The sequence below is a fragment of the Stegastes partitus genome, unplaced genomic scaffold, assembly GCF_000690725.1.
Source record: "Stegastes partitus isolate 25-593 unplaced genomic scaffold, Stegastes_partitus-1.0.2 Scaffold351, whole genome shotgun sequence".
Classification (NCBI taxonomy): Eukaryota; Metazoa; Chordata; class Actinopteri; family Pomacentridae; genus Stegastes; species Stegastes partitus.
Window position 1 is genome coordinate 590,586 of NW_007578082.1, and position 23,997 is coordinate 614,582.

The window sequence follows — 23,997 nt, forward strand, 5'->3', positions numbered from 1 at the left end:
CTGCACTGCTGTTCTAGTGAGGACAATGTGCTGCACTGCATTCATCCTGCAGAGGTTTACCATAACCACGGCATGCCTAACCTGAACTTAATTCTGTTCTTAACCCCAAAAACCAAGTCTTAACCCCTGAATAAGTGGGATTTTTATTTTTTTTTTTGCACATGTGCACACGCATGCTCACATACTACCAGATTTGCTCGGTGTTAGATTTTCATACATCACCTGCATATGACTCATGCAGTCCTTTTAGCATGCAGAGATACTGACACCCACGCTTTCAAAACCAGGAATAGCTGCTCTAACTGGGTGGCTCTGCAGCACATCACACCGCAATGCACGACAGCAATAACAATAGTAGTGTTGGTGGCTCTGTGTGTGCGTGTGGGTGTGAGAGAGAGACGGTGTGCGTGCGTTTGCGTGCACTCACTGCGCGGTTCCCGGGGTCCGTCCACGGTGACTTTGATTGCGCGGTGGTAGGTGGCCACTTGTGGAGGTCCAGTGAACACGGTGATGGTGAGAGTGAAGCTCTTCCCTGCGGCACAGCAACATGTCCGTGATATTTATGAGACACATTTATTTAAAAAAAAAAAAAAAAAAAGTCTATAAAACATTTTTTTCATCCTGTTTGCAACAATACACTGCTTGTTCAACTTCAAATCATCACCGGCTTTTGTCCTGCCGCAGTCTTTGAATTAAAATTGGAAAGAAAAAAAAAGAAAAAGAAAGCCAAGGGCCAGCTCTTTTGACGGCCTGGCTGCGGGTATGATTTAGATTATTGAGAGAATGTCTTCCAGATTGTCTCAAAGAGCTTACAGCAATAGTTTATTGTTCAACAAGGCAGGATCTTGCTCCCATCTGCATCAAAGTCCGTGCAGGGGGAGGAAGGCTGCGCCATGCAGCGGGTCCGGTGCGCGTCCCCGGCTCTGAGAAAAGGCATCTCTTGTTATAAAGAAACTGCGTGGGAGGATAAAGGAGGAGGTGGGGGGGCTGAAATAATCCTCGGGTGGGGTAATTAACCCCAGAAATGAAAGGTATGGGCTACTTTTTAATATTCGGTTTGGAGAGCATTTTCCGTTCATCCAAACCACAGGTCATTTGACAGTGAAGGGTAATAAAAAAGGAGAATCCGAGTAATGTCTCCTCAACCGGAAGACATTTTTGTGAACAATCAGGCTTTTATTTATTTATTTATTTATTTAAATATCTATTTTATTTAGTGGAGGATATGTTGAGACTTATGAATGAGCACTGAGATGGTTTGATTTACGCGATCTAAATGTTGCTGAGCAGACCCAGGCTTCAACCACAACATCCTGCAAACAGGCCTCTTGGTGTTGTGGATTTTTCTCCATCTATTAACCTATGATAAAACAGATCAAAGTACGAGCTGCCCCGGCTGCTGATGGGGATTATTTGACAAATCTCCCCGGGACATACATTGTGAGGTGTGTTTTATTTTTTTTTTTCATCCGACTTTACCCCATGTGGATAATTATTTGTATTCCCGTGGATTAAGAAAATTACACAGTCACATTTCAACCGTGCGCTGTGACGCAGGCCAGATGTTTCGGAGGACACCCGTGGACGTCAGCTGTGGGCACTGGTTGTACCCGCATCTAAACGGTTCCACACTTTTAACATTAAACAAAAAAATACCCCCAAAGCTGACAGAGAATTATTCAAAAGCTATAATTTAAGGAGCATCGTAGATCAGTGTTTAAGGATTTTATTTTCACATTCTCTCAAAAATAATAATATGCTGTCAGCTGTCAGTGGTTCTTCCACTTAGAGCCAGAAATATGATCCATTATTTTAAGTGCGATTCCAAAACGTTGCTGCAAATGGCATTAGAGGCAGTGCCATTCTCTTATTGTTGCTGTGCAGGCCTCAGTGTGTGTGTGTGTGTGTGTGCGTGTGTGTGTGTCAGTGTCAGAGAGAGAGAGAGAGTTTCTGAGGTTGAGCTCACCTCGTCCGCTCCTGCCCACGAAGCGCAGGTCGTTGAAGCGCGCCACCTGGTTCTTCATGACGGCGGAGGCGTTCCTCAGCTCGGCCGAGTAGTTCTCATCGTTGCCGGCCATCACGGTGACCAGAGTCCCGTCGGGAACATCACCGAGAGCCACGACCTGTGCGCAGGAAAGAGAGAGAGAGAGCGAGAGAGAGCAGGGGCGGTCACTCTGGGTCACCAAAACCAAATGTACACAAGTGCGCGCGTAAAAACCGCATCCGGCTCCCATAATATTAAGCACAGATAACTTTACAATTTCACCACAATGTCAACAAAGGAGAGATTTCCCTAAAGTAGACATCCCCCAGTGTCGACGATTAATATCAAAATAAAATAAAAATTAATCTATATTTTGTATGACATGCGTTTTATTGCCACTTTTTTATTTTTTAACTTTATTCATTTATGATTAAGATAGTGTGTCTAAAATACTCCAGTTACAAGTATTCATTCAAATCATTTATACTACAAAATATCTACTAATTAAAAAATGAGTTCAGCTCTGTTTTCTTTTTGTACTTTCAGGTCTGATATCTGCAATAATTCCGGATCCGTTATAATTTCGGAAAGGCGCAGCTTAAAGCCAATAAAAAGCAAAGCGTATTTTTACGTCTACAGTAATTGAATTTGCTGCACAAATGCTTAACCTAAAAGGTACAACTTGCAAAGCCCGCACTATAAATAAATGCAATTGCATTACCTCGTAAATTCCATCTAGTTGGTTTTAAATCTGAGTCTTTACTCTGCGTTTCCCACCGTGAGAGAGCCTCAGTGTGCGTCATTAAAATGAAAATATAATAAATGAAAAGCCATGTGTCTTGCCTTGAAAGCCACGGGGAGCGTCTTGTTGCACCTCCAGTGAGACGGCAGGACGGAGCAGAGGAAGTTGGGGCTGTCGGTCCGCACCAGCTCGCCGGCGTGGTCTGCCAGGACGTCCACAACGTTCCTGGTGTCCGGTCTTGACCTGAGGGGCCCCGGGGTGGCCATGGCCCCGTTGCCGTCTCCAATCTTACTGCAGGGGAAGGACGTGGAGGGCGGCGTGAACCGTCTGGTGGTGGGCGGCTCTACGGGAATATGCATCACAACAGCTTGGGTCAGTGCCACCTGACTGGGTCGTATCAGAGGAGCAGAAGTCTTTTGGAGAGAAAACTTGTTTTTTTGTTGTTGTTTTTTCTCTCTCCAGGCGCCGCTGGTCTCAAAAGTCCACTGTCTGAGCGCGAAGGATGGAGGCGAGAGCGCACAGTGTGAGTGAACAGAGCCTCGCTGCCTTCACAGAAAACAATAAACTCTGATGACTGCGTCGCTAGATCATCTGCACATGATGTGTCAGCTTGAGGAACATCAGGGTTGTTCTGTTTTTTCAGTAACTTCAGCAAAAAAAAGCGTACAAACAAAAAGCTCTCCAAAGTCTCTGACTGTGCTGAACTTGGCTCGTATCGGCGCTCTTATCTGCGCACACTTGGTGGGTACTTTCAGCCGCGTGAAAACACTTTATCAACACCACAAACTACTTGAGCTCTCGCTTGCAAATCAGTGAATGAATCCTCTAAATAATCTACTGGCGATCAGTGACAGCCTGTGGGCAGCAACCAGGTAATCCAGCCGCGTTGTAAAAAAGTGACACAATCCAGCTGACTGACTTTATCGCCTAAACTTTAAAAAAAGAAAAAAAGAAAGCTCTCTGCTAAACAGCGAAATTTTAACAGACGCCTCCTCAGATCTCACCAGAAAACCGCTTTCACCGCTGAAAAAAATCAAAAACTCAACCCCGAATATCTAGAGTAAAACTGCAGTTAAGACACAGCACTGTCCTCTTTCGTGCGTAAAAGTTGTTGCAGCGTTATCCCGGCTTGGATCTTCCCGCAGAAACAGTTCTGGATTAAGAGGAACGGTCCCGACGCTCCAGTTGGATCTCCTTTGAAAGTTATCCTTTAGCGCAGCGTTACTGGGCGCAAGAAGGAGCCGTGAGGCTGAACGGAGTGCAGAGTGCCGCGATATTATTTTACCCTAGTCATTTTAGTGTTTAGTGGTTGGGAGTGCGGAGATGATTTCCACCAATGAATCTGCTGGGTTGGGCTTTCATCAGACCAATCAAACTCTCCGGTGCTCCTTCTGCAACTCTGTGCTGTTGTCACACACGAGCTGAATTATTGATACATATCTGTGCTTTTCTCTCTGCGTGTTTTTTTTTTTTTTTTTTTAAGTCAATGTGTGTGCGTGCTGTAGACAAACGTTACAGAGAGAAATTAGGAGACAGCGCGAGTTAAATGTATTTTGAAGATGGTTTAATGTAGAGCAGCTTAAAGGTGAATTATATTGACAGAAAATTTAGATTTTAAATTATGGCCAACAATTTTTACGCACTGTTTGCGAGATGAGGGAACTATATAAATGTGTTAAATTTAATGGACTTTAACGTGTCAAAATGGATCCTGGTGTTAAGCAAAACCTCTTCTAAGTAGAGGTGATGAATTATTTCTCTTATAGTGCACCGACTTAAATCATGTTATAATAAAAGATCAAATATCTGCTACTCTTTTCCTTCCACACTGGTTTATCACGCCACAATTTCTGGTCTTTTTAAAATTTTATTTATTGGAGCTGATTATATTTTATCTAAAGAAGCACAGACAGTGCACAGTCTTGTGGTTTTAATCTCATTTATTCATTTAGAAGAGCTATATTATATCTGGCGTCTTCACGCGTTCTGTCCAAGTAAATAAAATTTTCATAAAGTAAAATTATGGGTTCAAGACAGATCCGTATCACTTTAATTGACTGAACTGAATTAAATAACAAAATTAAAGCAAACAAGCAAATGTCTTCTTCTTTTTTTTTTTTTTCTTCTTCCACATCAAACGACACAACAGAGTAATCAGGGTTTGTGCCAGAGGCGGAATTCATTAGAAATGTTGGGGGTAACATCAAATGACGGCACACCCTGCGCAGCCGTGCGTCATGCTGCTTTCTGACACTAGTTGGCGCGTTTGGCTTTTCAATCGCTGTCAGCTCAGACGGTCTGAGGCAGACATTTCACATCTGCAGAGAAAAGGAAACTTTTATCTGTTCTCTGAGATAGTCGGAAATCTGAATTAAATTCCACTTTAGCCAAAGCAGTTAAACGAATTCCGTTTGTGAGGTCTGTTTTTGGTGCTGGGAGACGCACAGGCGACGTTTGTTTTTTCCACTTTTAGCTTTTGCGTTTTTTTCCCCCTGAATCACAATAATATTTATTATTGTTGAAAATTGAAATGATTGTGAAAGCACTGGCATTTATTCGTTCAATAACTGCGCGTTGAATCCTTGCGAGGACTCAGAAGGGACATTTTTGTCTGGAAATACAACATTTACAGATTTAATTGCTTCAAATGTTTTACGTCTTTTACTGTAAATGCATGAGCAGTTTCTCACACGTCGCTTTAAATAACCCGTTTAGCCTTGTTGGGTCTGGTCAGCTCTAATGAGGTTCAGTATTGATTACAATATTATTTCGGATTGATGATTGATGCAGAAATAAACTGAGAAATTTGTGGCAGCTTTGGGGAGGAAAAAATGGCACAAAAATGAATGACTCAAATTCATTTATAATTGACAGTGAAATAAATGTTGAACAAGCCATTTGGATTTTCACTGCAGCGCCTTTTAGATCACTCGAGGATTTATTTTAATAATAATATAATAACAGGCTACGATTTTGTTTTCGTGCTGGCGCGCCTCTGCTGTGTGTGTGGCGCTTTTTAAGTTGTTTACTCGCATGAGAATAAATTAAGTGCAGTTAAGTGGTGCGAGGAGTCATCGGAGTGGCTTCAGATTTTCCTTTAATTTCCTCAGTTGCTCTGATCAGAGCTTCAGTTAAGGGGGAGAGAGGGGGGAAAAAAGGATGCAAAGGGGGGGAAATACAAAAGTATAAAAAAAAAAAATTAGACAATTCCTCATTTAAAGAGTCTAAATAACGCCTCAACATTAAATTTAATTTCGCAATAGCTGTTTATGTGGCCACAAACATCACCATGTCAGCGGTGGTGCCTCAGTGGAGCATGCCTAAACATTTAAGTAGAAAACCAGCCTATACAGTTTACACACACACAGCCAATCTGTGTCTCTGTTCTGAGGGGAAAAAAAGCAAAACAGTTGCTCTATAAATCAAACATATATGAAATATTAGCTGTGCTTTGTTTCTTTATTTTTTTTAAAGTGGATTTTTTGGGGGGGCCACAGAAATATTAAGCTGCTTGTTCAACACTCTGACACTCCCTGTTTGTGGTTTTTTGTTATTTTCACAATGTAGGATAGCAGATCAGAGGAGTGTTATGACTCAAGAGGTAACAACATTTAAAAAAAAATCTCACTCTGGAGCTCAGTGGAAATGACACAAAATCAGATAATAAAACAAAAGCGTATTGATCATGATAATAAGCAAGTCTCCATCATCTCAGATAACATATCTTTCATCATAAGAGTCCACATCTGACATTTTGGGTGTTTTTTCACGTGAAAATCCCCCAAATCACAGAAGCAGCTCAATCCTCCCAACAATAACTTCAAAAACATCACCTCTGATCAGATCAGCTATCATGCGAGCCTCTATTTCGAGTGCAGCTCGACTGGGACAATGACAAAGCCGTGATATTTTAGTCGTCCTCCTGCCCCGGTTCATTATTAATACGTGACCGCACGCCCCAGCTATACCCTGCTCAGCCGTAATGTGCGCTCCGGGCGCCTGTCACATTTAGACCTCCACATTTCAACATGCAGTTTCTACAGTTTCAGCCGCACAGGCATTGAGGACAGAGCCCGCCGTGCCCCTGAACGATTTTTAATGATCCGAGTGGGTTGAGCCTGAAATCAAGACACAACTCCTGGAGGACATGTGAAACCTCGGACCCACCTCAAAAAGGCCTCAGCATGTATGGTTCTTACCATTCGGGGATAAAAAGAAAGTGGATCCTTCAGATATAAATCAAGAAATCACATCATTGTTTACTGATGGTTTCTCTGTTCAAACTTGTGACTAAGAAGTTCCCTTCATCTGTGTGTTCCTGACCTGAATCATAACGCAGGCTCATAACAAGAAAGGGTTCCCTGTGGTGTCAGAAAGCAGCTCGCTGGTTACAACGGCGGCATGAAGTGCCTCTTCTGAAGCACCACAGTCGGACGGTTCTAAAGAGGTCGTTTACGACACTTTGGAGATATCTGACTAAAAATCAAAAATGAACTTTTAACTAATCATAAGATCCCTCGGAGTCCGTGCAAAGACACACAACCCTCTGCTGTGTGTTTAAAAAGCAGAGGAAACCCCACTTACTTTGGGTTTTGAGTGTAATGAGTCAGATTGTAAAGGCTAATATGAGTATGATCCCCATTAGCAGAGAAACCAGTGGAAGCCTTTGGGGTTTGTAAACGTATACCTGCCTCTAAATGCCACCCACACTGCTTTCAGTGCCACTTAAAAGTCACTTTGAAGACAGGGACAGTCTCAGATACGTGGAGATCCCTTTAAAGTTTTTCTTTTTTTTTTTTTCTGAATATGATCTATTAGCCTGTGTAAACTCCCGGGCTATTTTCAGACATGCACACATAAGCCTTTGGATGGGTAGCTATTCATTTGGAAAAGGGGGCTATGGGGGCAATTAGAAATAGTTTGAGGTTCGGCGATGACATAAGACAAAGATTTCTATCTTTAGAGGAGCTGTGGCGGTCACACATTTCTGTACATTCACAAATTACAGGGCAAGCTTTGGCCCTCAACCCACCGAATGCATTCCTTCCGAAAAGTGTCTGCTCGAATTTCAGCCGGGGGTTTCTGCTCAGTGGAAATATGAGTGTTCTGAATGGACGACTCCTATGAAATGGAGTTTTATTCCTCTCGGATTAAATTAGCTCTACTTTGGGGCTTGGGGTATTTTTTTGTATGAATGATGAATTCTGTGGTGGCTGTGGAACGCCGAGCTTGTTTACCCTTCCCTCCTTTTTTCTTTCTTTTTTTTTTTCTTTCCTTTTTTTGAAATGTAGCTTGCTATGAAATGGACTTTCTGCTTGATATGACAAGAGTGTCTGTGATTAGACTTCCAAGCATGATGTAAGTCACCAATGCCATTTGTGCCAGTCCCCTCAAAGCCAAATCATATTCTAGCGTCGGAGTGTTTATATACACAAGTATATGGAGAAACTTTTAAACAACAGTGAGTGGGTACAGACTGTTTGGGTTTGGAGCTCTTGCTGCTCTGATGGCTGATTCTTTCTCAAATTTTGATTACATAATGTGTCAGCACATCACAATTGGCGGTCATTTTTGTCCATTTTGATGTTCAGACAAGAAAATAGGAAACACATTGAACAATTTTCAATCATATAAATTTATATGTTACTTTTTCTCCGCCGAGGCCGTCTGTGTTAGTTTTAATGATGCCTGGAATGCGTTTGTATACTTGAACTTTGTTTTTAGCTCTTAATGACCCTCAAATTCTTCGATTTTCAGTTTAATTTCAATAGTCGTCTTCAGTCTTTTACCCCGTGTGGTACAACTCATGAGTGTCAGACCCCAAATCCAGATCCTTGAAGGCATTTAGAGTATATTTCATCCCAGCGATGATGAAGAGGATGGTGACATTTCCAAACCCAGCAGCTAATTACTATGTAAGCGTGATGAGCCGAGATGCGGCAGTCACCAGAGGAGACAATGAGCACATTCATGCATCTTTAATACACTGCTTGGATTTTATAAAAGGTGCAGAGCAGAGCCAAGGGCTTATTAAAGCCTTCTGAATCAATTGAGCAACATAATGGCTGCTGGGGGACGACTCCGACTGTGTTTTTATTTCTGTCTGCTGAATGTAAATGGGCTTCTTAAGAACTACATTCATTTTGAAACATACCAAGCATGTATTTGTCTGTCTCACTATTCATTCCATATTGAATGCATTATGAGTTTGGTAGTGTTTGATGTTCCTCAGTCCTCTAGAGCAACGGTGAAAAAAAAAAAAACCTAAGTACCTTTACTCATGTACTGTGCACAGTTTAAGGAGCTTTACATAAGAACTTCCTCTTTATTCATACTTCACAGGAAAATATTTTACTTTTTGTTTTACTACATTCATTTGTCATCTGCTAGTTATATGTGTATTTATGTTGTATTTCATAGGTCTACAATACAAAGTCGTCGTTTTGAAGCCATTGAATTCAGATGTCTCGTTATTAGCATTTCCACCAAAGTGACAGGTCTCCTCTAGATTTCTCAGATGGCTTTATTTCGCTAACGTTTTAAAGCCCAAAGAAATAAAATTCTGGCATATTTTGTGGCGACCCAATAGCAGAGTGGTTAGGGACCATGCCACGAGGGTACAAATGCTCTGAGTAGCGAGGTTCCACCGTTGTGCTGCATGTCATTCCCCTACTCTCATTCCCCACATTTTATGTCTTTTTCCACTGCCACTGTGAAACAAAGGCATAACAAGTCTCCCAGACACAATCTTTAAAAGAAATGATACAATATTTTTTTTTTTAAAAGCACAGATGAAGAACAGTAAATACAAATTTGTGTAGCAATTTGTTCCTTTTCATATAAATCATCTCACGATCCTCAGATTTATTTTGTAAGTATTTTAAAGAGCCCTTATTATGCTCATTTACACATTCATAATTTGATTGTTGGTGTCCACTAGACTGTATTTACATGGTTTAATGTTTAAAAAGCACATATTTTTTCTCATATTGCACAATGCTGCACCACCTTTTCTCACTCTCTCGCTCTCTCTGACACTCTGTTTTAGCTCCTGTCTCTTTAAGGCCCTCCTCCTGAGAGGCTCAGCCTGCTCTGATTGGTCAGTTGGCCTGACAGAAGCGAGCGCCTCGATCGCTCAGAATAGGGATGTAGCCTGAGCAGAAATGGCTCTAGTCACAAAATAACAGCAGCCTGCAAAGAAGCTGCTCATTGGCTAAGCTAGCCAAGAGGCAGGCGTTATGCAAATGTGTTATATAGTAACATGATAAAGGAAGAAAGCCTGGATTTCATAATTCAGGCAGGTTAGCAGCTGTGGGAGAGAATTTGAACTTTGTGCGTTTGCGCACCTTTTACAAAAATCAAAATACAGGCCCTTCAAAGTCATGCTATGTAATTTAGGAAGCAAATGGAAGTTAAAATTTACTGTCAAGGAAGCACAGTGTTTCTGGGTTAGACGTGTCCGTACAGTGTGAGTGAGCTTTGTTTCTATGAGAACAATTTCTTGACAGCATATCACGTCTCTAACCACCGTTGTGATAGACTAGCATCGCACCTCGTCGTGATAATTTCTATCTGAGTCATCACACAGCCTGGGAGAGACAACCACGACCAGAACAAGTTTCTCCTCCATTTTTTTTTTTTTTGGTTACCAGGGTTACAACTCCCATCTATATGATTGGTTGCTGGAAATAGAGCCACACCAATAGCAGTACAGCGATTTTCAACGAAGCGCATTGAAAAAAAAAAAAAGTTAAGTGCAGGTGGCCACTTGCAGCCGCATGTGGTCTCACCTCATTGGGATCCATTGAAAAAAGGCATTTTAGAAAAAAAGAATCTACTCAGCTTTACTTGTCGGGTATTTTCAAGACCATGGTAGCCAATCATAGCGATCGTACATACATGCTGATGTGGAACTGACATCACGGAATCACTTTGCTGGATTTCCCACTCACACTAGTCTTTGCACTTGTCATATTTTGTGATTTTCCAAATAAACAAGCTGTACAAAGGCCACCGTTCTGCATAGACCCACGTTTGTGCTTTTACTTATGTGGGATAATAAATGCAGAACTTTTGCACGTCATGGCATATTTCAGATTGACGCTTCTAAGGATCTGAATAATTCTTTCACTACTGCTCCATGGGGGGGCTGCTGCAGATCAGATTTGTCGTATGACTGCACAACCGAACACACCTATGTTTTCAAAACCCTTTCCTCTCCTGTTCACAGTAAAGGTCACGACAGGCACAATGAAACACAGTGAAGGTTTCGCTGCGATCGGAGGGGTTGAACGTGGTCGGGGCCCCCTCCCTGTCCTTTCAGTGGCAGTTCAATGGCACACCCCACACCCAAGGCAGCCGAGAGGGGGGGGGAAACTCGCCGTAAACCTCGGTGTCACGGTTGCTCCGCCCTCACATCATCCGTCGGGTACACTCACCCAACGATGACAGTCAGCAGCCTGTGATGTGGTTTGCAGGCCTGTTTATTCTTTGGAAACCCACTAAAAGTAGCATTGGATGGTAAGCTCAGCAAAAGGCCCCAGTGCTATTATAGGAGCACTTTGGGTTGAGTTTTGATCTGGTGGGTTTGTAAATAGGGCCCTGCCTTGCTGCGGGGCACCACTTTTGGGCTATATTGTTTAGCATGACCTGAAGGAAACTTTTTGATATTCAGGGTGATTTGTAACCTGGAACAAAACGTAAAGTCCAAAATTGATAGAACTTGTGGCATTTAGGCTTGTTTACCCAATGAGGACATCAGTGTATGCTGTTCATAATGTCGACGATGATGGACAAAGGCCTACAAAATGTACCCTGCTCTACTTTTCTTCGTTTTCACTGAAAGGACAGATTGTATTTTTTTTTCTTCTTTCCTTTATTTACCCCTGAAAGTCAGTATAACTTTTAAATCTAAATGAGTCCCATAAATACGTCAACTCCCCCATTTTTTTTTTCAGTTGTGGTTTTTAGTGTGAGCTATAATCATTTCTCATCTTTCTTTGTCTCCGTGTCTCTGTCTATTTGTGTGTAACGACGCACACACCAATCCACATACACACACAAGCGCACAGTGTTTCTCCTTTTCTGGCGAGAGCTTCTGATGCAAGGACGGCAATCTGTAATCTGTAGTAATTGCATGTTGCAGAAAAACATTTTTCCGCTGTGGTAATCGCTGCAATATGTGCAGTTGCGTTGCCAAAGTGACAGCACCCCCACCCCCTACAGACACACACACACAACCATACACACACACAACACACACACACACACAGACGATCCTGACTCACTCTGACTTTGCCAAATGTGCCCTGCTGAAATTCTGTAGACTGCTCCTGAGGATGGCTGGGAGGCAGACAGAAGGAGAAAACGCTGTATTGTGACAATATTGCGACGGGTAAGCACACAAGCACACCTGTGGTGCTGCCATGCTGCATTCACTTTCTCCAAAGAAAATGTACAGTTCATGCCAATGACAGTTTAACTGCCATGCTGCTCCGGTGCCAGAGCCCAGCTGCCACACACACACACATCAGCAGACAAATCTTTCACAGGAGCCACATCAAATCACTCTCCCTTCTCCTTTCTAACGGCTATCACACGAGCAGGTGATGATATTAACTGGAATCTGACTCTAATCCCTAAATATCACTTGTAAAGCCGTCTTGGAGAATCGAGTCACTTGTCAGAGTTCCTCCTGATTAGTGGAAGTTGCAGCCACATTAAATGTAGGGAGTGTAGTGACGGTCTGTGGCTGAACCATTGATGCATATTTATCAAACCATCCGCTACCATTTCATCACTCTCACACCAGCAAATACTCAACTCTGGTGGACTGCGGCATGGGTTTATGAGGTCATCACCACCGTGAGACTGAGGGCAAACTGCCGGTTGAAGAAGACGGCACGTTTAGTTACTTCACTTCTCACCCCTCAGCAGATAATATCTCTCTCTCAGTGGCAGCGCCGCACATTTATGATATCATTACCCGCTGCGTCATCAGCCCTTTGCCCAGCAGAGCCCCAAAATATGTCAGCCCAGTTGGGCTGTGTAACCACACACACCTACTAGAAGGACAAGTAATGCTCAGAGACATTTATAGATACACAGCACAGACACCAAGATTGCAACCAGACTGTGTGTGCAAACCTTTTCCTCTCTGGGCTGCTACTCTGACTGCTGAAGCCATCCAACCTCCCAGCAGTTGAACTTCCCTGTGTCTCTAATGGAGTCTCTCTGTCAGATCAAACAGCTCCCACTGACGAGGAGAGGAGACAGATCGCAGCGCTGGAAGCCGTTCAGTCTGACAGCCCAAACACGTTTGACTGGCAACGCAGCCTGTGTCGACTCTTCCATCGCTAGAGATCCCACACAAATATAGTAGCGCCACCAGAGAGGGGAAGAGGGGGTGAAGAGCAGGGAGGGGGTAAAGGAGCCCAAGCTTGTCAGCTCAGAAAATAAGTTGTGAGGCGTCCCTCTCACACAAAAGCAAAGCCCCATAGCTCAGTCTTTTCTTAAAATGAAATCGCATGTGAGCCGAATATTAGGAAGTGCGCATGGCTTCCAGCAACCACCAAGCCATTATAGCAGAGCCTGTAAACCACATTTTCACCAGCAGACAATGCCTCTTTGTGCGTGTTGTGTGGCTGTCCCCACTCGATGGAACCCGAAAAGAAGACCTGTATGTTTAAATACTGTGGAGATCAGCACGAGGAGAAGAAAACTGATGAGGAGGAAGTGTCACTTTTAAAATCAGGTTAATTAGTGGCAGTAATGTCAGGAGGGACAAGCAGGACAGTCTGCCCTCATTTAGCCCCATGGCGAGGGAGAGCTTTGATGTGGTTGCACATGGAATGCTGTTGTTCATTCCTCTCTGCAACAAAAGCCACATGTTTTTACTTTTTGAGACTAGGTCCCTGTTACTTTGAACTGTGAAACTAACATGGTGAGGTATGTAACGTATGACATGAATGGCACGAATGCTAAGCAGCAAAATACAAGTCGGAGAGGACTCTGCCAGCAAGGCACTGGGCCAAACGGATTGTTCTTAGCTGCACTGTGTGTTCAAATGGTTTTAAGCAGCAAAGTTCCTTAGTCATCCCAGCTCTGCATGCATGATACTGCTGCACACACATACACACACACACACACACACATTCAAGCATAGCATTGTGAGGACACACACAAACACACACCATGGACACGTCTCCAACTTTTCAACCATTGTCATCAGTGTTTGTGCCTTCCCTTTCATCGCTGTTAAGGCGCTCATTCAATGGGGTCATTCCAGGTTCTGTCACATTCATTCAAGTGCAAATGCACTTCAAAGAGCCCCCAAATATTGAATTTGCATTTATTTCCCTCTTCAGAGGGTCAGCCTCCCGAGCACCATCTGACTCACCGCACAATCCATCCAGATTTGAGCAGGAACCCGGCGCTGGTTTCCTGACAAGTGTCCGTGCCACTTTCCTCTGCAGACGTGAGACAACTCTTGGAAAGTACTCGACTGGCCCTCTGGGCTTTTCAGCGTAAGGAAACAAGGGTGTGGTGGCTCTCAGCCTGCAAGCCAAGTCGCTTTGGAAAGCACTTAGACACATAATATTGTCATCCCTCATAAATCTAATGTTTTGCACAGTAAGTGATTATTGTCAATCATTTCAATTGATTACAAATTAAATCAAAAGGAAATTAATCATCGCCAAATGTCACTCAGGCTTTCTCCAGTGGCTGCAGAAGGTCTCTGTATTGCATGCAATGCTGTGTCTGTGTTGTTTTTGGGCTTGATTCCCAGTTCTAGATTAAGCAAACCTAATTGGAGACTAAAACTTATTTTCAATGGAGTCCCTCCATTCAAATCACTGCTGCAGTCAAGGACTTGGCTTAATTGGAGTCCGGGAAACCACCCGTGTGTCCGAAGTGACTGAATGTTTCCTCTCATCATCTCCATTGCTAATCAGTAGTGGCGTTGCCCATGTACAGTTAGCACCCTGGCCACGTGGAGCTCACATTGTAAGGCAGGACTTTCCTCTCTTTGACTCAGAGCCTGAGGCGTCCATTGAGGCTTTGCTGTAACTGCACTCTAATCCCCTGATTGCTGTGTTTAGGCCCAGCATGTCGCTGCTCCACGTCAAGGCGGCCACAGCTAACGACGAGCTAATGACACAACGATGACAAGGAGCGTTTGTAAACCCAATCAGTAGCCTCGAGTCTGGCTGCCTGGTGATTAGGTTAATCAAACTCTATACTGACTGAATGACTGGCTCGCTGTCTGCCTCTTATGTCATCACGCTGATTAAAGGGGAAAAGTTGTGCTCAAGTCCGTCAGGCTCTTCTGACACCAACGTCTTTCTGCCAGGTTGGCAGGGTTAGCACATCTAGCTGTCATACTATAAAGTGGAGAGCAGAAGGGCTCCCTGTTTTTTCAGAACTAACTTAGTTTTCTCATTTCGGATGTGTAAGGATATAATTTTTCCAGAACTGCAGCGGCTATATTATCCTGCAACATTTCATGTCGAACAGCAAAAAAAGTCAAGCTGCTCAGAGAAACGGATGTTCCTTTAACATGCAAAGGTTTGTGAGTCCCTGCCTGGGTCACACTTCTGGACAGTGAAGGTCAACAAGGTTGGATTTCACAGTTGGAGCTCACTGGTCAGAGACTCACAGTCCTGTTAGTACAGGAGTAACCACAGTACACAGCCGTCAGTTAAATATTTTTTTTTAAGACACTTCACAATATCAAGAAAGATGATATTTTTCAGTGAAGTCTTCTGCTGTTTAGTCACCGTGTGGGTAATTCTGCTGGACTAAGGCATCGGGAGACCATATGTTAGTCCTGACCAGCTATTATGGTGAGGTCAGACAGCATTTAGAGGGGGAAAACGTCACGGTCATCATGTTGACATGCACTGCTCCTCTCTGACTCAGCACGGGGAAAACTCAGGCGGCCGACTTCTGTGTGCATGCAGCCTATATGTGCCAGTAGCAGTTTGCGTGTGTGCGCCATAAAGTTCCCTGTGCGTTCGTGTTGGACCGTGAGAACAGCATTCGCAGCAGACGGAGTGACCTCACTGCAGACAGACTATGGAGAAGAAATGGAGGGGCCACTTCTGCTGCACAGCTGAGGGGGAATCCCTGGCATGGTGTTTCCTACTGAGTCCATACAGAAGTGAGCAGCTGCAGAGAAAGTACAAACTCTAAAGTTTACTTTAGGGCAAAACCTGCTACAGTGCAGGAATAATGGATCATTTTGGAAATTCTGCATGAAGGTTTATGATGTAAAACAGACCAGACCAGAATTTGCGTATGGAGATTTGGACGACGTTCGAGGAGGAAGTAGATTTATTTATTTCCTTTTTTTCGAAAAGTGGTTTAACATTTAGCAGTTTGGTAAAAACGAATATTTAGGGGGAAACGAGTTGCGAGTTGTTAAGAGCGGGACTGTTTCTTATCCCGATACTGTGACTTTCTGTGATCTTAAATAGACATTGCATCTAACCACAAAATAGTCCCATGACAACGGTTATTTTTGCTCTTCAGTTTAATCTTAAATCTTTATTGATTTTGTGTACTTCTCCAAATAACTCATATAGTGACAATACACACTTTAACTCCAATACTTCAGCTCTAGCACTTCTAATCATGCACTTTGTATTAGGGATTGATTAATTGTGTTGTATTTGTGTATTTTAAAGCCTTGTGAGTTAATTTTTTTAGTCTATGACCCACCAACGGACAACAGATGCATTTATGTGAACTCTGGCGCATTTACAATATGTATATTTTTTATGTTTGTTCATTGATGTGCACTGTCCCTTTTAAATAAAGTTTTTTTTGTGTATTAAACAAATAGAACATGACATCAGGTGAGCTTCGTAACAGGGGGGTACTCATATGTCTGTCAGGGCAGATTTTGATAGAGTTCTTTTTAGTTATCAAGGATAACCAATGTGCATTTGGAGTAAAAATAAAAACCTTTGTGTCAAAATTGAGAATAACACAAGTTCTAACACAAAACTCTTAAAATGCGTTTGTTTAATAAAGTTTTCATTGAAAGAGCTAAAGCATGATGACTGACCGGCCAGAGTAGAGCAATTTTAAATTCATTTATTTGGTCAAAAATTTGCTTAAAAAAAACAATAGTACAGATTTAAAAAAAAAAAAATGGAATAGTACTGGATATTGGATCTGATATTCACCCAAGGTGATAATCGGTCGAGCTTTAGAGGTGCTAACAGGCAGATTTGTCCCCTTTGGACAGAACCAGGATAGCTATGTCCCCCTGTGTTTGCAGCTTTTATGCTAAACTAAGCTTAGTAGCGTTCTGGTGTTTCAGATTTAACTGCAGATACCATTTCAGAATCATCATCAGTCTTCCCATCTACCTCTCAGCAAGAAAGCAAATACGCTTGTTTCCCACCAAATCAAATGGTCACAACATAAATAATAATGATGAACGTTCCGATTTTCATCCTCTCTCTGCCGTGCTGGGGAGAAAAGCACAATTAGGTGGCCCATTACTGGTGCAGTCTCTAGCGCTGTCAGTTATTTGTTCCCCCCAATGAGTAGTCCAAGAGAAAAGTAAAATCCCATTTTTGAAATGCTGTCTCCACAAAAATCAATTCCCTGTGGTTAAAATTATGTTTGAGGGGAGGGAAGAAGCAACCCAAAAACATGTTTTATTGCTGCAGCGACAATTAGCTGTATGTAAACAAGTTGAGAAAAAAAAATTCTGGGAAAATAGCGAATCAGAAAACATTTCATAGCCTGCAGCATCTCACATCCTATCATTATCTGCATTTTTCCTCCACCGTAATTAAGTTTTTTCTTTATTGCTTATGGGAAGAAGGGTAGGCTATAAGGATGTTTTGAGCATGATTAAAGTTGCTCATATTGAAGTGAAGATCCAGTCTGGAGGAAGGATTTTTTTTGTCTGTGAAAAACATTCCTTTTAATCCTTTGATGGTGACAGAATGAGTTCCCCTGGGCCTCAGATCTCTGCTAAACTTTCACACATGATAAAGTAAAAACCCTCCGTTCCTCCTGTCGTCCGTCTCATTTAAAAAAAGAAGTTAGTGTGTGCTGATATGTTTCTGCACATGTGGGATCTCCATAAGTTTGAGTCATTTTATGTGCTGCCGACCAGACCCATGCCCGCCCATTAAAGTAATTTGTGGGTTAGAATGCAACTGTAATGTTAAAAACAAAAGTGCACAGCAATCGACGTTGTGCTTAGTCACAGGCACTTTTTTCCTTTTCCTCCTCCTTGCTGCTGCAGAAAGGATGTTGTTGACAACATCTGGTTAACGATACAGGGAGGGGTCTAAACAATAAGTCTTCTTCATCTGAGTCAAGCTCAGGTCACAGCTCTCTAATTGTAGTTACTGAAAACAAACTAAACCTGAGATGAAACAAATGCTTATTTCAGGTCTTACTTTGAATTGTTTATGTTATTTCCAGCTTTGCTGACAATTGCAAACAAATTCCATACACCAGAATAATTTGCTGCATAAATTTAGGTTAATAATATATAAATTAGCTTACAAGAACACTCCTGTTTTTTTTTTTTTCTACAATCCCAGCCTCACCATGTAATAAGCTGTGGGGCCGGCCTGTGGTTTAGGGCGTAGGTTTAAAACAAAATTAAGAATCAGAAAATTGCGAGAAAGGCTTTTCCTTAATTTAGTCGTCCGCCGTGCAGGACGAATGAGATCATGAAGAGTCTAATAACAGTGATGTGGATTTAATCATTTTAAGGGTTTATATGAAATATTATCAGCTCGTAAGGGAAGCAAATTAACCATAAAGAAATGACTCATAGAGATTGAATAGCCTCATCCGGAATGGGCATTACTTTTTAGAAATCAAGCTCAAAGAATTTTATATTTTGATCATTTCCACCTCGTTATCCAATTATACAAGCGTTTTCAAAGTCTGCATATTTTCCTCCCGAGATATAGTTTGTTCCACTTAAAGAAGCTGGTCTAGACATTATGAATTCCTCTGACATCACTTGCATCCTATCAGGACATTTTTCTGTCCCCTCGTACCAATTATTTTTAACCGCCGCTCTTTAATTATCATGTAAGACTATAGTACATATTCAGTCCTTTTTGTGTTTCATCTGAGAGTAACCTCAGATTGAATGCGTTCAGCATACATGCGCTGAGTTCAGGGCTCTCGCAGCTGCCAGGCGCAATCAAATCGCAGAGTTTAACATGCAGACTAACTCTGGATGAACCGTGTTCAGGGGGCTGAGACCGCCGAGCTGCGCTGCTCTTCCTGCCTTCTTGGCCCGACACCAGCCTCAGATCACATCCACCGCTCGCTGGGTGCTGCTTCGGCGTCGACGCACCTCCACTTTACTCCTTAGTAGGATTACAAAAACATGCCCCCCTGCTGGAATGTTTATTGAAAGAAGTTGCTCAACCTTTTTTTTTTTTTTTAGCTGGAGAAACCTTTACAACACAAATCTATATTATCAGATTGGCTGCAGAGAAACCTGGCCTCTGTGGTTTCTTGCCAACCACCAGAAAATTGTATTTACTACTACACTTAGCACAACTTTAACCTTGACCGATGCGGGGCCGAGCATCGGCGTTTCGAGCCAAAAGTGTGCAAGGGCGGAGGCAGGTTTAGGATTAGTCGACCACATAATCAGCTCGCTCCTCTGCAAACTCTACCTGGAAGCCATCTTACTGGCAACCCCTGAAAGTGTTCCCCATAAAGTCGTGTTGACAGACGGTGAAAGCGCCGAGACGGACCAAAAAGTAAATAACTACCTCCAAAAACGTTTACAGCCCTAATCAAGTCCAGAACGTTTCTTCTATCCAATATGCCTTCAGAGTTTTATAAATAGATATTATGCTCGGCTAAATTGGAGACAGGATTTCGCTGCTCCGTGGCTGTCATGCGTTTTCTATTATTTGCTTTCACTTTAAAATATTGAAACTCTTAATATCTGGTTACAGATTTCAGCCCCCGCTCAGCCGGTCTTCATGTTTTGGCGTCACTCAGGGGCCTCACACTCAGCAGGATTTTGAATGTGCTCCAATCAGGCATGTTAATTTAAGAGAATGAGGGGAAAAAAATCTTCACCATATGACTTTGTTATTAATAAAGTCACCATGTGTTCTGTTGAATTTATAGCTTTTTATTTCTTTTTTGGGCTACTGTATAAAATTGTATTTTATTTGTCAGTCGCTCTAAGGTATCGTGAATATTTTCCCTTTTGAATCACGCATTTTGATGCATATAAAGTGTCTTTTTGTCACTCTGTGCATGTGCCTCTCAGGAGTTTCCCTCCCTAAACACTTGTAGCATAAACCAGACCACCTCTCAGAATCCTCCAAAATAACCTTCCTACAACTGCGGTGAGGCACGGCGCGTTTCTCACACACAAGCCCTCACTTCCATTCATGCAGCGCAATAAGCCAAACATATAAAACCATTCCCACCCTAATAAACCGAGGCCTTTTTCTCTGCCACAAAGGGAGCTGGCTCTCGAGAGCGTAACACTCTAAAAAACGGACCCTTGAATATAAAACACCCTACAGAGGGAACACGGCGGCCCTTCCAAGCGGAGGGGAAATGTGGTGACAGAAACCGAGCCAAGCAATATGACCCACCACACACAGATGCTGGAAACCAGGTAACCCCACCTGATGCAACCACTGGCAACACGTCAGGATCCCAAAAAAACTCAGTGAAGATTATAAAATCCTGCTTTACAAGGGGGAAAGTCCGGTGCTTTTTTATTTTTATTTTTTTCAAGCTTGCAGCCTTTTTTTTTTTTTTGTAAAGAAGGTGTCTCAGAAATGCTTCCCTCTGATTAAATAGCAGTGCTGCTGTGTGAGGGTTAGCAGGTGTAGCCTCATTGTGGTTATTATCAGTAAACTGCAGCAGCTCAATGAGTCTGCATCAGATTAACGCTACAGCGATGCAAAGCCCTGCATCTTTCTTTCCGCCACGACATAGTAACTGTCTGTTAGCTTTTTCTTGTGCTTTATGCTAAGTTAAACGGCATGAGAACTACCCCGTCTCTTCCCTTTGTGACTTTGTGTGCATGTGTAGTATGTTTTATGTGTGTGTGTGTCTGTGTGTGTGTGTGTGTGTGTGTGTCTCATTGAACTTCAGCAGAAAGACTGAGGTTTCTGAGGTGAGGCGTCCTCTCGCTTCTCACGCGAAGTGCATCTGATGTTGCACATCACATGCTTACATGTGTTCTCTGTCTGCACTGTGAGATAAGTTGAAATATATGAAAGTTGCCGATAAAACACCTCCAGACTGATATGTTTGAGTTGTGCCGATATATTTGTCAGTCTTTTTTTTTTTTCCTCTTTAGCTCCGTTGAAATTACAAGGAGGCGTGACTCGAAAAAACACGTTAGAGATCAAAATCGTTTTCAGTGACTGCGTTTTTCGTAAGATGTTGCTAACAGCAGTGTTTCCTGACTTCTGAGGGCCTGAATACAGTATTTCCATAAGCTTCATGTCACACTGTGTTAAAGTCAGAGCTGGAGAAGCCAGACATTTAACAGTCTCCTTGATTTTCTCGAACCGTTCCTCTTAATTTCAATTTGATTCGAGTCTAAAAAAGAGAACATTGGGCCAAATTGCTTCGCCTGTGTAATGCAACTTGTTAAACTAACCGCTGGGGTATTTTGCTTACATGAGGTAGTCACAAATTGAAATGGTTTCAGATTGAACGGGAAGATTTAATGACTCTTGGTCTTTGTTCTCTTCCAGTTCGGTTTCACTCACCGGACAGAATTGTAAAAGGATATCGCGTATTCGCTAATGATTTCCAATGGATGATTACAGTTTTAAACGATTGTCTCTTTTTTTTTTCCCCCCTCTTGACCTTGCTGTCTCCCATCCCGCCTCTTTTGCTCTGGTGGGGTTGAAAATCAAAATCAGGTCCCCCCCCCCCACTCCCAAAGCACAAAAGCCTGATGCGTGAAACCTGAAGTTGGTGACACACTGATCTGTAAACAGAGGGGAGATAAAGCGATGCAGATCCGGCGGTTATAGGGAAGGAAAGGGGGGGCCTGAGCCGTGTCATGAGGAAACTATAAATGCCTGAGTGTCTGTAGAAGCTGTGAGAACATTGGAACATCATCTCCTGTCAGTGCGGTTCCACTGAGGATATCAGAGGATTGTTCTCATGTGAGACCCAGATGTACAGAGTGTGTGTCTGACTGTATGTGTGAGGCTCCAGAGATTTTAAGATATACTCTGCAAACAATTACAAACTGGTAGTGCTTCTCCCGTGGCTGTCTCTAATTAACACTGCAACAAGGCCTTAATTGGGAAGGGGGGGTTTTGTTTTTTTCTGCTGCCTTTCGGTGGCTGTCTCGGCGGTTATGCGAGGAACACTGGGAACGACTGAGTCCCTTGGCCGCCATCACATTAACAACTTCATTTCATTTTTTTTTTTTTTTTGCGTTTGTCATCGCCGGCAGAAATAAACTCAACAAGTGTTCTTATTAAAATCAGGAAAAAAAAGTCTCAATCTTTTCTTCTTCTCGCACACACAAGAGCCGAACTGTTTGAAAGTAAAAGCCGCCTGATTGGAATTACCATGGCAACAAATGGCTTCTTCGTTGAGGCCAGCGTTAAGCGTCGCCAAGTATAGTGCACTCACCTCACCACACAGACCAAAAGTACCTCCTGGAAGTAAAGCAGAGTGAGAGAGCCTAATATGTTTTTTTTTTTTTTTTCCTTTCCCCCTCTTCGCTCCTTTATTGTATTGCCATGTTCCAGTAAAGGGCCCAGTCACATGGAGCCTCTGAGCTCGTATTCTCACAGAGAGAGCGCCGAGTTTCGCTTGATAATGAATGTCTGTGGTGAGTTTCCCATTATGGTGCTACTCCATCAAGCCTACAGAAAACACAGGAGCGGAGAGCACAAGGCCTTTATGGGCCATATCAGTCAACTAGATGAGGGCTACTGTGCAGATTCCTCCTCGTGAAACTATCTGAGCACATGTGTGGGTGTGTGTGGACGGATGAATGCATTCACGCGCCAGAAGAAGCATCAGGCTCTTCAACGTGTTAATGCCTTTCTTTTTTTTTGGTCAAAAGAAACAAGTTGTCAAAGTTGCACATTTCAAACAAGTGGACAGAGGGTGGGATAGCGTTGGGAGGGAGAAGGGGTGAGTGGAGTGGAGAGGGGAGGATCAGCACTCACCTCTTAGTAGACTGCTGCTGTAGTTGGAGAAGGAGTCAAAGATGCTGTTGGATGCCATGACAGGGAAGCCAGAACGGTGTGGAGCCCTCGCTGCAGTCAATCTCCACCGACCTCAGAGAGAGAAAAAGGAGGATTGAAACCCAGAAATGAAAGAGCACCATAGCAGAGAAGCGAGAGAAGGAAGGAGAGTACGAGAGGACAAAACTCCTGGAGCTCGGAGCCTGTTTGCAACCAAGAATCTCGGGTTTGTGACTACCACAGGAATCCCAAGCCACAAGCTTGCAGAGAGAGCAGCAGCATGTGTTAGCAGCAGCACCAGAAGACATTTGAGAGAGAAGAGGGTCCGAGGGAGAAAGAAAAGAAAAAAGGCAGAGAGCGTGGTGGAGATAGAAGCGGTTTAAAACAGAAGCAGCAACAACAACAACATTGGTGTCTCCAGGTGTGGAGGTGGACTCACCAGGGCTGGAGATGAGAGGGGGCCCACCTAACGGAGCCCGGCTGGTGGAAGCTGGTGGACGGGGAGGGCCGGGTTTGTGGTGGTCCGTCACGCAGCCGGTTGAGGGTCTGAGGTTAGCCAGCTAGCCTGACAGCGTGGTCTGTCTCTTTGTTTCTCTTCCACGATGGTGGCGGCCTCACTGGAGCGTCAGTGCTAGTAAAAGGCTAAAAGCCACAGTCTATCTGCATCCTCCTCGCCATCCTCCACACACACATACACACACACACGCACACACAAACACACACTCCCCTCCGTGAGTGGTGGAGCCCACGTCACATGTCACGTGAGGTCACCGGGCCTCTCCCTCCCACCCTCCTCCCCCTCCCTCCCTTCTTCTCCTATCGTCTTCGCCTTTTCTCTGGTTTCTTCTGTTTCGGGTTGTACTTTCCAAGCTTCTTCTCTGACTCGCCGTCTTCACTCTCACTTTTCATTGGCCGTCCAAGTTTTGGAAACATTCTATTTTCTTTTGAGTTCAAACCAGGCAGCGGCCTGCGCCACTGAGGCTCACTGAGGTTTGCAGAGAGCTCCGAAACCACTGCAGAGGAGCTGGAGAGACATTAAAATGTATTAAGCCCAACACAAACACGGGGAG

The 23,997-nt window shown here is 43.3% G+C and overlaps 1 protein-coding gene across 3 annotated transcripts in view; it reads right to left on the reverse strand.

Moving 5' to 3' along the window:
- Positions 1-23,625, reverse strand: part of runx3 (RUNX family transcription factor 3) — a 49,677-nt gene extending 26,052 nt beyond the window's left edge. Inside the window, exons 1-5 of one of the 3 annotated variants that reach the window (XM_008284222.1) lie at positions 23,367-23,625; positions 22,910-23,020; positions 2,828-3,069; positions 1,967-2,123; positions 428-532 (exon numbers count right to left, since the gene is read on the reverse strand). In XM_008284222.1, the coding sequence (XP_008282444.1) occupies positions 428-532; positions 1,967-2,123; positions 2,828-3,069; positions 22,910-22,967 (562 nt within the window). In that variant the 5' untranslated portion in view covers positions 22,968-23,020; positions 23,367-23,625. Of the gene's footprint in view, positions 1-427; positions 533-1,966; positions 2,124-2,827; positions 3,070-12,872; positions 12,913-22,909; positions 23,021-23,366 lie in introns of those variants that run through there. The other 2 variants (XM_008284220.1, XM_008284221.1) reach the window with 2 other exon arrangements.
- Between the last annotated feature and the right edge of the window lie 372 nt (positions 23,626-23,997).